Source organism: Salvelinus fontinalis, chromosome 18 (genome assembly GCF_029448725.1).
Source record: "Salvelinus fontinalis isolate EN_2023a chromosome 18, ASM2944872v1, whole genome shotgun sequence".
NCBI classification, from domain to species: Eukaryota; Metazoa; Chordata; class Actinopteri; order Salmoniformes; family Salmonidae; genus Salvelinus; species Salvelinus fontinalis.
In genome coordinates, this window is record NC_074682.1 from 19,571,020 (window position 1) to 19,585,136 (window position 14,117).

At 42.1% G+C, this 14,117-nt stretch overlaps 1 protein-coding gene across 7 annotated transcripts in view; it reads left to right on the forward strand.

The window, feature by feature from the left end:
* LOC129815121 (calcium-dependent secretion activator 1) overlaps window positions 1–14,117 on the forward strand; it is a 186,980-nt gene that overhangs the window by 133,817 nt on the left and 39,046 nt on the right. For all 7 annotated transcript variants that reach the window (XM_055868507.1, XM_055868511.1, XM_055868508.1 and 4 more), the window contains 3 exons: window positions 995–1,101; window positions 4,019–4,175; window positions 6,030–6,171. In XM_055868507.1, the coding sequence (XP_055724482.1) occupies window positions 995–1,101; window positions 4,019–4,175; window positions 6,030–6,171 (406 nt within the window). The remainder of the gene's footprint in view (window positions 1–994; window positions 1,102–4,018; window positions 4,176–6,029; window positions 6,172–14,117) is intronic.

Consider the following 14,117-nt stretch of genomic DNA (forward strand, 5'->3'; position numbering starts at 1 on the left):
TCTGTACACTGCCAATTAAACCCCTGCTACTACAGAATACTGACTAGCACAATGACAGATGTGTATGCCGGACAAAGAGCAGAAGCAGTGAGGAGAGGACTTCTGCCAGTGTAAAAGTCCACATTGTCACATTAATCTCTCCATTTTACTGGGACTGTAAACAGACTGAGAAATGGGAAATGAGTCAAGTAAGTCGGTGTTGTTTTGAGAGTCTGTCTGACTGATTCGTTAAGAAATGGGTAAGTCAGCCATATCGAAATATCTTTGACCCTGCCTGAGATGCCCTGAAGTCTGAACGAGGAACCAAATATGTATGATACTGTATAGGCTACTACCCAGTCTTCCAGTTACCTCTGCTGACTCTCTCTCACACATATACCTTCTCTTCACCGTATTACCTGTTCTTTTATTTATTTCAAAAGCCTGACATTTATGTGTAGTATCATCACAACCTCATTGGTCAGTTGAGCTGGTTGGGTTTCGTCCGTTGGTTGTGTTTTGTTACATGATTGCTGTAGACGGAGTTGGTTTCCATTAGTAGTAGTAGTATATGAACACCAGACTTTAATTGTGTTTTTTTGTTCTTCAAGATGGATTTGATGTGAAAACAATTATTGTAATAATGCAAATATTTGCACTCTACACTTCTTAGTGGTTATATTTATCCTGGTTGTCACAGCAATCCTACTGAGCTGGGGAAAGTACCAGACTACAGTGAGAGTAGTTTTGCATGTCACATGTTAAACATGAAGAAAAGAACAAGAGTGCTGCACGACGTCCTGCACATTCTGCATGGTAACTGTGGAACATATGTTGTTTTCCCTGTTTTCATTTGACTCATTGTACCTGCGTTGTTCTTGATGGTGTTACTACAGTGTTGCCCTCTGAGGCTTACACAATAGCACACCATTACCATAACGTCGATCAGACGTTGTGGGGAGGTTTTACAGCCATGTATCTCCCTCCATATTGACCTGTGACCTTTGTGCTTCAGAGAATGTAGGGCGCTTAGTCACCCCAGCCAAAAAGCTGGAGGACACCATCCGCCTGGCCGAATTGGTCATCGAGGTCCTCCAACAGAATGAGGAGCACCATGCAGAGGTGAGTACATTACACACACTCTCTCCTCTATCTCTGTCTGTCTGTCTGTCTGTCTGTCTGTCTGTCTGTCTGTCTGTCTGTCTGTCACTCTCTCTCGCTCTCTCCCACACACACACACACATTATGTCTAATATATTCCTATCAAACACTGTGCAACGTGACCAGGGAAAATCCAAAGTCAGTTATTACCAGAGCAGAGATTTAATAACTACAGAGAACCACGGGGCATTTATTCTGTGTCTGACTCTGTGTTTAACAGGCTACAGTCACAAGTACTGGAAATCAGTCGGTACAGTATTCCTATCTCTGTTTTCTTTGACTGGGGGACTTCTGATTGGGTTACTTTGTTTGCTATACATGCCCACCTGGAGGTGAAAGCCAGCGGGGCTTTAATTAACCCTATTACCTCATATTCTACCCTAGGCGCTAGCTAGCAAGTTTTTCCCTGTGATGTCACAGTTGCTTTTCCTGTGAACAAGTGTGTCCCCCACAGAAGTTGCATGGGTCTGGTAGAGCAGTGTAGTACAGTGTGTAGTGTAGTGGAGGTTGGGTGGGATGATGATTCACAGACTCGATCATCCTGTTGTTGTACCACATACTTTTTAGTGGCACATGACTGTATTTGTACTCTTTCCAGAAACGTGAAGAGAATTTACAGACCTCAGTGACCCATTTTTAAACACCAAATGTGTCTATTGATTACGTGGCTAGTCCAAGTGCATGGTTTTCCTTGTGTATATCATGTTTATTCACAAAATAGAATGTTGGCATATTTTTTAACAGACCTTGACCTCTTGAGTATGTTTTGAAACAAAAAAAAAATGTCTCTGTTGTTTTGGATCATTTCTTTCTTTCACTGTCATCATCGCACATTTTCTGCCAAATAACCATTAGAAGGAAAAAGTCAACACGGGGACGCCAACTTTGAAGAAGTGTACCTGACTTAACCCCTTCCTGTTCTCTCATTGTTTGTTTTGTTTGCGGCAAATGTCCGAACAGGGCAAAGAGGTATGTGATAGATCCTGATAACATGACCTCAAACCCTTGCCACCCCCCACCTGCCATGACCCCTAACCCCTGCCACACCCACCTCCCATATTATGTGCATGTCCTGAAGATGCCCAATACCCAGGGATGATCTTAACTGTTCCCATCTTCCTTGTCTAGTAATAGCCTTGTACCCCAACTTCTTCCCTTATAGTTGCTGTCAGCCCGTCCCAGAGAGTTGTGCAAGTGCTTGTGCAACCCAAAGGGTTGCCTTTGGTGATAAGGCATACCCCAACAAGCACTGTGGCAGTGTCCCTGTCTATCATACTTAGACCCCTCCTACTGAAATAGTAGCCTCCCCCACCACCACATCGCCCCCCTCACCGTCTGGTCTGGTGCAGTTGTCTCTGTCCAACCCAACTGCCACAGCCAACTCTGGTCCCATCCTGTCAGGGAAAGACCTGCTCTCTAGTGCTGTGTGTTTGAGGAAAGCTGTGTGACAGGTAAGAGAGGTGATCCAGTCACCTCCACCCAACAAGCTGGTCCTCCTCCATTGTAGACTTAAGTACTCTCAATGGAAAAAGCATGCCATTTGTCAGGGTCAACGTGACCCACTCTATCCCCTCTTGCATTTCTCAAGTGCATTGTTGTGTGAATTTCCCCATTAGAAATGTACACTAACACTGTCAGTAGACCAGCAGAAGCAGCAATAGACACATCTTCCACTCCCCAACTCAGGACCCTCAGTCACCTCATTCATTCAGTTTGAGTCAATTCCATTTTTATTCAACTCAATTGGCGAATCTAATACAATGTTTGTGAATAGTGTATGCCATGTCCAATAAAGACCATTAATTGAATAGAATAGAAATTAAACTGACCCTAACTGTTACTCAATTCAGCATCCAATGTGGAGCATTAGTAGATGAATCCTCCTCGAGGCCTGTAATGAATTTTTTATTTATGGTTATGAGCCTCACCATTTTGACCCAGAGATCCTGTTGCTGGTTGCTGCTGGCGCTGTCATGCCAACCGTCCCATGCCAGAGTGCATCGGAACATTCACATCACAGAGGTGTGACGATGTGAATGGCTGATGGCCAAGGCCTCCAATGGGAAGAGATAGGGGGAGCATGGGAAGCTGAGTGTTAACCTGCATGAGACCAGCCTGTTCCAGACTCTGTCACTCCACTGATTCTATCTATCCTATGGGGAGGCTCAGAGCAGCTCTGTGTGAATGACTTAGTCAAGGAGCCGTGTCTACGCAGTTCTCTGTGTCTCTCTCTGTGGTCCAACAGAACAGCGCACGTTTAGCCGTGCTCAAACGCAGAACTGAAACACTGCGCTCAAAGCTGTGAAGTGTACCCCAGAGATCTCTGTGTGATGCCTCAGAGGTGACAACTTGACTCTTATTGTGAAAACGAGAGAAGAAAAGAGCCCTTATATAGATCGGTGGAGTAGCATTCTCTCCCTTTTCCTCTAGAGAATGACAGTGCTGTGAGGCTTGTAGTTAGAGATGTGCTTGTATTATATTTGCATAATCTTATCCTCAATTTGTGTTTCTGTCTCTCTCTCTTTGTATGTTTCTCTACCTGCCTCCCTTTTCCCCTCTTTCACCCTCTGTTTGTTTTTCTCAAACTTCCTTTATTTTCCCATTCCTCTTCTTCTCTCTCTATCCTCTACCTCTTTCGTTCATTCCCCCTTCTATCCCGTTCTCTTTGTCTATGTATTCCTCTCTCCTCTTTCTTTCATTCTTCACTCAATCTATCTCTCTTTCCTCTCTCTCTCTCTCTCTCTCTCTCTCTCCCTCTCTCTCTCTCTCTCTCTCTCTCTCTCTCTCTCTGTCTTTCTCCCTCTCACTTACTCACTCACTCACTCACTCACTCAATCACTCACACTCTCTCTCTCGCTCTGTCTCTCTCTGTCTCTAGGCGTTTGCGTGGTGGTCTGACCTGATGGTGGAGCACGCGGAGACCTTCCTGTCTCTGTATGCGGTGGACATGGACGCTGCTCTAGAGGTGCAGCCCCCTGACAGCTGGGACAGCTTCCCTCTCTTCCAGCTCCTCAACGACTTCCTGAGGACCGACTGTGAGTGCCTCCAAACCCGATCCAGGCCCTGAACCAGGGCTACATTATGAACAGACACGCAGAGCGTTTAGCACTCCAGAACCATACAGCACACACTTAACATGAGTGGAACATTCATGTCACATAGGACTGGGTTTTTATTGAATATTCATTGTGGTTGGTCTTGGCAAACTGGAGAAACTAAAACCTAGAGTTGAGATCTAATGTTACTTTCCCACAGCATGATCCTTTCTGCATTTGACTTCAGTATAATGAAAGGGATGAAGGTAACTGAGAGGACAATAGGGCGCTATGGGAGCCTCGCACTAAGAGCTGAGAGACTAACAGTGAAATGGTTGCTGTGGGCCCTGTCATCTCCCTAATGAACTGCAGTTGCCGTAGGAGCACTGTCCAGGGTGCTGAAAGCGTGAGCCAGAAAGAAACACTTACCACTGCCTTTGTGAAGTGAACCTACACTGGGCTAATTGTCCCTGGGGAATGTCTCCTTTTAGCTTGTCAGCCAGGAGTCTGGAAGGATGTAATGCAGTCTGTTGTTCACCTGCAGTGGCTTAATGGACTTAGACTGGAACAGCTTTTTATGCTCACTTGCTACTGCTGCACAATTGGCCACATTCACAGTGGCATTTTCTTTTTAAATAGCCCGATTGGTTATTCACATTGCAATGATCATAGTTACTAGACCATCTGGATACAAGCCAAACAGAAGGGCAAAATTAATGGTATTCTTCCCCAATTGACTTTTATAATACCAAAAGGCTCCAGTGATCACTGCATGTCAACACATGATGTGTTGGATTTCATATTGCACTCTTTACATACAGTATAATTGATGTAGCACACATGGACTAATTCCATGTAATACTAGTAATTGTAATTCCCATGACTATGACAGCATAACTCAACGTGCAAACCTCACACGGTGATGAGTGATATGGTCACCAAAATAGCATCCATCTATCCGTGTCCCTCAGGGTCCTCCAGTGGTTTACAGGAGCACACTGACAGAGTACACAATGTCAAAATCTACACTACACACACAGTGCAACATCCCCGCAACTACCATTCCATATCACAGGGGCATTTTACACAGAAGGTCATTTGTTTTGTCTCCCCACAGCAGCTAGCTTATATGGCAGGAAATAGCCCTAGCACCAGACAGGCGCCAAAAGTCAGACGCAATTGAAGCAGTTAATGAGGTCTAAAACAGAAGTGGCTGGGAGAGGGGCGAGCCCTGCATCATCACTTCTGGACAAATACATCAAAGTGTACAGCAGCCGCTCAAGTGGCTAATTGGAGAGCGGCAATCAAGGAACAAAATAAACATCACACCTACTGTGTATCATCGACCTTGACTTCTATACACGCAGCACACACATATAGCCTACACACACAATCACACACACACACACACACACAGAGAGAGGGAGAGCGAGCGCTCAAAGGGATAAAATACAGACCCACTGTGTGGAGCCGTGAGCCATCGCATTAGCACACACTGGCCTCCATTTTATCTCCCGTGGTCTGTGTTAGCGTTGCCTTTTTACCAGTTGAATGTAGAGGAATCATGCCTTTTCTGAAAATACTAATAGCAACAGATATCCAACACAGAGAATAGTCTAGTACGGTAGCTGATAGCGAGGAGCGAGACTACTATTAGCTTCCTTCTGATAGGCTCAAAAGCTTAAAGCAAGGGTTCCACAGCATAGCTTTCATAAGACCAGTCCTTTCAAGACAGCGATCACTTCAAGGAAGACAGGAAGGAGAAGTCATTCTCCCTTGGCTGTTATATTGATGATTGTTCCTTTGGTGTTACAATTAAATGAATGACTTAATATATGCTCTTTCCTGTCTCAGATAACCTGTGCAACGGGCAGTTCCACAGACACCTGCAGGACCTGTACGCCCCCCTTGTGGTGCGATATGTGGACCTCATGGAGTCATCTATCGCCCAGTCCATCCACAGGGGCTTCGAGAGAGAGTCCTGGGAGCCTGTCAAGTAAGGGCACCTCATCATCTAGAATCAACACCCTATTGTAATGATTCGATATCCTGGGTGCTACACAGTTTCTGCATTCAAGTTGGCTATAGCAGAAACTGACTGGCACCCAGAATAGTCATACTGCAGTAGCCTAAGCATACCTTTCTTCACGTAGGCCAATTAATCAATAAAGGATGTTGGGTACTACCCAACATACAATATAGGTAGATGTTAATATCTTTTCAAACATGAATTACTGTCAATGATTTTAGGCTTTCCTGTTCATGTTAAAATAAATATTCAGATATTTTTTGGGTGATCATTTGTACCATGTATTTGTACATTAAATAGGTTGATATCCACATAAATGATGTATACTGAACAAAATATAAACACTACATGTAAAGTGTAGGTCCCATGTATCATGAGCAACAATAAAAGATCCCAGAAATGTTCCATACACACAAAAAGCTTATTTCTCTCAAATTTTGTGCACAAATTTGTTTACATCCCTGTTATTGAGCATTTTTCCTTTGCCAAGATAATCCATCCACCTGACAGTTATGGCATATCAAGAAGCTGATTAAACAGCATGATCATTACACAGCTGCAGCTTGTGCTGGGGACATTAAAAAGCCACTCTAAAATGTGCAGTTATGTCACACACACAATGCCAACGATGTCTCAAGTTTTGAGGGAGCATGCAATTGCCATGCTGACTGCAGGAATGTCCACCAGAGCTGTTGCCAGAGAATGTAATGTCCATTTCTCTAGCATAAGCCACCTCCAACGTCGTTTTAGAGAATTTGGCAGTACTTCCAACCGGCCTCACAACCTCAGACCACGTGTAGCCATGCAAGCCCAGGACCTCCACATCCGAGCTTCTTCACCTTTGGGATCATCTGAGACCAGCCATCCAGACAGCTGATGACACTGAGGAGTGTTTCTGTCTGTAATAAAGCCCTATTTTGACTTAAAAACTAATTCTGATTGGTTGGGCCTGGCTCCCAAGTGGGTGTGACTATGCTCTCCCAGGCCCACCCATGGTTGTGCCCCTGTCCAGTTATGTGAAATCCATAGATCAGGGCCTAATTTATTTATTTCAATTGACTGATTTCCTTATATGAACTGTAAATTATATTTTTGTTCAGTATATATTTGTGGGCAATTGTGTAAAAATATATGGTAACTATTTACTTTGACTACATATCCATAACCCATTTATTACTCATAAGCATTTCATGAACATGTTATAACAGGTCTCAACCGCATTATTAAAGGTTCACTAAATATATCCATAGCATATCTATAGTATATTCATGTCATGCTATGCAAGAGTACATATTTAGGTATCTTAATAGGTACATCATTACAATGACAGCTTAGTGTCATCATTATGGCTGTTGTCAAAAGTATGCTTCTGCCATACCTGTGTTAGTGAATATGCCAAAAGGCCAAACCACGTTTAGAAAACGATGCTGATATATAGCCTGTACCAGCCCCATTTCCCCCACCGGCCGGTATAGGCCCACGACTTACCTTCTTCTTCTCACTGAGGTCAATGGTGCATAAAGATCCCCACAGGGTTGAATCCTCTGGGTACATTTTACGGATCAAATTGTGTAGTTGAGGGTCATATCATAACTCTTTCATTTCTCATTAGCAACTCTCGTTCACATCACAATTAAGTAGGTCATACTGGTCTATAGCCCACACATGAAAGGTCTATGTATGTATTCTATGCAGTCAAATTAAAGTCAAATCTGTTTTCACATTCATAAAGCATTTATAGCTATGCACTTCATGGTAATTACCTGTACAGTTTGCCACTGATCTATAACACCGACATTAACGTTCTATGTATGAATTCTATGCAGTCAATGTAATATAATTTATATTTTCCCATTCATAGAGCATTTATAAACGTGCCACAATTATCAAAAAGAACACAGACACAACACAGAAAGGAAATATGACATTTTTTATTTACATTTTCTAGATTTAGCACATAAATCAATTGCTGAGGACATTGCGGAAGTATCTTAATAATCACATTTTTCAGTTCAACTTTTCTTTAATAGATTTAACAAAGATGGATATTTATTGTATTCATATTCACTTCCTCATTTCAGACTCATAGCTAGCAATAACTATTTTAGTATGTAAAACTAATGTAGCTAGCTAGCTAGCTTAGCTCCTGGCAATGTCAACATATTTTCCAACTTTGTCAATAAAAGTTAAACTCATCTTAAAACTCATGACATTTAGTTAACAATGGTTGCTATCTGTATATTTTAAGACATACATTGTACTTTTGGACATTATGAGGTGAAAAATATCTATGTCATCTTTACTCCACACACAGTGACACATACAAAGCTTTTCCTCACACTCCATTTGGCAAATCTGACCATAAGTCTATCCTCCTGATTCCTGCTAACAAGAAAAAACTCGAACAGGAAGTATCAGTGACGCACTGAATTTGGAAGTGGTCCGATGAATTGGATGCAGTTTCGCTAGCACAAACTTGAATATGTTCCGCGATTCATCTGATGGCATTGAAGAGTTTACCACATCAGTCAACAGCTTCATTAATAAGTGCATTGACGATGTCATCCCCACAGTGGCCGTACGTACATATCCCAACCAGAAGCCATGGATTACAGCCAACATCCACATTGAGCTAAAGGCTAGAGCTGCCACTTTCAATGAGTGGGATACTAATCCAGACACTTATAAGAAATCCCGCTGTGCCCTCCGACGAACCATCAAACAGGCAAAGCGTTCATACAAGACCAAGATGGAATCCTATTACACCAGCTCTGATGCTCGTCAGATGTGGCAGGGCTTGAAAACTATCATGAATTACAAAGGAAAACTCTGTCTCGAGCTGTCCAGTGACGCGAGCCTACCAGACGAGATATATTCCTTCTATGCTCGCTTCAAGGCTAGCAACACTGAACCATGCATGAGAGCACCAGCTGTGCTGGATGACTGTGTGATCACGCTCTCCGTAGCCGATGTGAGTAAGAACTTTAAACAGGTTAACGTTCACAAGGCCACAGGGCAAGAAGGATTACCAGGACACATACTCAGAACAATGTCTTCACTGACATTTTCAAACTCTCCCTGACACAGTCTGTAATACTTACATGTTTTAAGCAGACCACCATAGTCCCTGTGCCCAAGAATGCCAAGGTAACCTGTCTAAGTGACTATCACCCCTTAGCACTCACATATGCAACCATGAAATGCTTTGAAAGGATGGTCATGGCTCACATCAACATCATCATCCCAGACACCCTGGACCCACTCCAATTTATATACCGCCACAACAGATCCACAGATGACTCGATCTCTATTGCACTCCACTCTACCCTTTCCCACATGGACAAAAGGAAAACCTATGTGAGAATGCTGTTCATTGACTACAACTCAGGGTTCAACACCTCCAAACTCATCACTAAGTTAACGACCCTGTGTTTAAACACCTTCCTCTGTAACTGGATCCTGGACGGCCCCAGGTGATGAGGGTAGGAAACAATGTATCCGCCACGGTGACCCTCAACATGAGAGCCACTCAGGGCTGTGTGCTTAGTCTCCTCTTGTACTCCCTGTTCACCCATGACTGCATGGCCGCGCACGACTCAACAACACCACCTCTCCCATAACGTCAGCATGTTTCATATTTAATCATATAAGTTATACAACATGTAGATGTAACTCTGACATATACATTGTGAAATCCCTTAAAGTTACAATGTTTCCGTTATAACGTCTTAAATGATATCACAAAACAATAAATTATCTGACATGATAGTTCTTCAAGTCCCTCCCGACCATTTCCCACATTCTTTGTGTTAGAAATATTGTTTCATTATCTGCTTTTGGATGTTGGGAGTTTTGGCGGAAAGAATCTCTTGTTAACAAAATGGTTCTTTCCCCTCAATACTGCATGGCAAGGGAGAGACAGTTCCTGCAAGGTATTTACAACCGTCATAAAACTGGCTCCCCCAGGTGAGTCTTGAAACCTTTGATTCGTCGGCACCTTTGATCTCCATTCAGGAGAGCAAGTCATAGTCACTTTATTCCTACCTAGTATATGTACATACAGTTGAAGTCGGAAGTTTACATACACCTTAGCCAAATACATTTAAACTCAGTTTTTCACAATTCCTGACATTTATAGTAAAAAGTCCCTGTCTTAGGTCAGTTAGGATCACCACTTTATTTTAAGAATGTGAAATGTCAGAATAATAGTAGAGAATGATTTATTTCAGCTTTTATTTATTTCATCACACTCCCAGTGGGTCAGAAGTTTACATACACTCAATTAGTATTTGGTAGCATTGCCTTTAAATTGTTTAACCTCTACCGAGTACCTAACCCGGATTCGGGAGCACCCCCCACCCCCCCCCCACACTGATTAGCATCGTTAGCATAGCGTCACAATTAAATAGTAGCATCTAAATATCATTAAATCACAAGTCCAAGACACCCAATGAAAGACACAGATCTTGTGAATAAAGCCACCATTTCAGATTTTTTAAATGTTTTACAGGGAAGACACAATATGTAAATCTATTAGCTAAACACGTTAGCAAAAGACACCATTTTTTTACTCCAACAGTTTTTTCCTGCGTCAGTAGCTATCACTAATTCGACTAAATGAAAATATATATAGCCACTAACCAACAAACAAATTCATAAGATGACAGTCTGATAACATATTTATGGTATAGCATAGTTTTTTTTTTTTTAATGTGCATTTTTCAGGTATAAATCACAGTTCTACATTGCAGCTGCAATCTGATATAGTGCTGATGCAGCCAGAACAATTACAGAGACCAACATCATATAACTAATTACTTGTCTTAAAACATTTCAGAAAAAATACACAGCGTACAGATATTGAAAGCCCAACATCTGGTGAATCCAAACAATATTTCAGATTTATTAAATGTTTTATAGCGAAAACAAAATGTAGCGCTAAATTAGCATAGCCACGCCAGCCAGAACCAGCTGGGCGCGCCCGACCAGTTCACATGCACAACAGATATATGAAATAACATCGTAAATTGGGTCTTACTATTGCTGATCTTTCATCAGAATGTTGATAAAGGTGTCCTTAGTCCTGATGAGTCGTTCAATCCATTCACAATGGCAACTTTCCCTCTTCATTTAGCATAGGTACTGGTCGACTAGCACGGTTCTGTCCAAAGTTAAAAAACGGAACACGGCAAAACTCCCGAAAAAATTCAAATAATCTGATTAAACTATATTGAAAAAACATACATTAAGATGATATGGTCACATGTATCAAACAAACTTCGAGACGGAGATAGTTTTCATCCGTAACGGCAGCATAACCATAGACAATTGCACCTCTAAAACGCGCGTTTCAGAGAACCGGAAGTTGTCGGTCACGCTAAAGAAATAGGTCTTATTTCACGTCAGTACAAGATAAACAAAAAATTTCTCCTCTGACGTCTTCCTGACACCCAGAGGAAGACGAATGAAGTGTGTTTCGGGTCATAGGTGGCGTGACCATATATAGGCAGAGCGTTGAAGCGAGCATACACATCTTGCAATCTTCTTCTTGCTCAGGGAAAGTGCTGTCAAATGACTTATGTTTCACTCAGAGACAAAATTGAAACGGTTTTAGAAACCATAGCTTGTTTTCTATCCAATGGTATTAATTATATGCATATAGTAACATCAATAATTGAATAAGAGGCAGTTTAATCTGTAGAGGAAATTATGCTAATGCGAAAACAGCACCCCCTGTATTCTCAAGAAGTTAACTTGGGTCAAATGTATCGGGTAGTCTTCCACAAGCTTCCCACAATAAGTTGGGTGAATTTTTGCCCATTCCTCCTGACAGAGCTGGTGTAACTGAGTCAGGTTTGTAGGCCTCCTTGCTCGCACATGCTATAAGATTGAGGTCAGGGCTTTGTGATGGCCACTGCAATACCTTGACTTTGTTGTCCTTAAGCCATTTTCCCACAACTTTGGAAGTATGCTTGGGGTCATTGTCCATTTGGAAGACCCATTTGCGACCAAGCTTTACCTTCCTGACTGATGTCTTGAGATGTTGCAATATATCCACCTAATTTTCCTTCGTCATGATGCCATCTATTTTGTGAAGTGCACCAGTCCCTCCTGCAGCAAAGCACCCCCACAACATGATGCTGCCACCCCTGTACTTCACGGTTGGGATGGTGTTCTTCGGCTTGCAAGCCTCCCACTTTTTCCTCCAAACATAACAATGGTCATTATGACCAAACAGTTCTAATTTTATTTCATCAGACCATAGGACATTTCTCCAAAAAGTACGATCTTTGTCCCCATGTGCAGTTGCAACCCGTAGTCTGACTTTTTATGGCGGTTTTGGAGCAGTGGCTTCTTCCTTACTGAGGGGCCTTTCAGGTTATGTCGATATAGGACTCGTTTTACTGTGGATATAGATACTTTTGTACCTGTTTCCTCCAGCATCTTCACAAGGTCCTTTGCTGTTGTTCTGGGATTGATTTGCACTTTTCACACCAAAGTACGTTCATCTCTATGAGACAGAACGCGTCTTCTTCCTGAGAAATGGCGGCTGCGTGGTCCCATGGTGTTTATACTTGCATACTATTGTTTGTACAGATGACCGTGGTACCTTCAGGCGTTTGGAAATTGCTCCCAATGATGAACCAGACTTGTGGAGGTCTACAATATTTTTTCTGTGGTCTTGGCTGATTTCTTTTAATTTTCCCATGATGTCAAGCGAAGAGGAACTGAATTTGAAGGTAGGCCTTGAAATACATCCACAGGTACACCTCCAATTGACTCAAGTTATGTCAATGAGCCTATCAGAAGCTTCTAAAGCCATGACATAATTTTCGGGAATTTTCCAAGCTGTTTAAAGGCACAGTCAACTTAGTGTATGTAAACTTCTGACCCACTGGAATTGTGATACATTGAATTATGAGTGAAAAAATCACTTGTGTCATGCACAAACTAGATGTCCTAACTGACTTGCCAAAACTATAGTTTGTTTACAAGAAATGTGTGGAGTGGTTGAAAAACGAGTTTTAATGACTCCAACCTAAGTGTATGTAAACTTCCGACTTCAACTGTATCTACCTCAAATACCTCGTACCCCTGCACATTGACTCGGTACTGGTACCCCGTGTATTTAGCCAAGTTATCGTTACTCATTGTGTATTTATTCCTCGTGTTATTATTTTTCTACAATTTTTCGTTTTTCTCTTTGCATTGTTGGGAAGGGCTCGTGAGTAAATATTTTACTGTTTGTCTACACCAGTTCTTTACAAAGCATATGACCATTTCTTTTCTTCTTTTATTTGAATTAAGAGACAAACATCATCACATTCTTTCCATTTTGGATGCACTATCACAGGAGAAGCGTGTGAGAGTTGAGTGGTCATTGAAATGACACTTCCTGGTGAACTCTCGCTTCTACAAAAATCATTTAAAAAATGTATTAAACATTTTGTTAACCTTTTTCATGAATGAAAGTATACATTTGTACATTTAAAATAACAAAAATAGCTATTAAAAGCCAGACGAATGCTAGGCTGTCACCCGGAAGCGATGCCACCATGACTTACCTCTCATCTGCAGTCAAAACATAGAGAATGATAGAGGCTTCTAGTTGCCAAAAGGCCGTATTAGCATGAGCAGCGCCATATTAGCATGGGCAGTGCCATTGAGGGCTTCCCCCATTTTATTGTAGTCAACTGGGTGGGACTTCCAACTTCGTTGGCTGATCCCTCCTAATGACCTTGTTGGAGTCATGTCCAACCGGGTCATCAGGCGGGATCAGTCAATTGTGAAGAAGAACATTGACTACTTCTAAATGGAGATAGCCTCCATGTCACTGCCTATGCTGTCACATACGCTAGAATGGCACAAATACAAAGATGAGTTCTTTATATATCTCCATGTTCTCTCTTAAT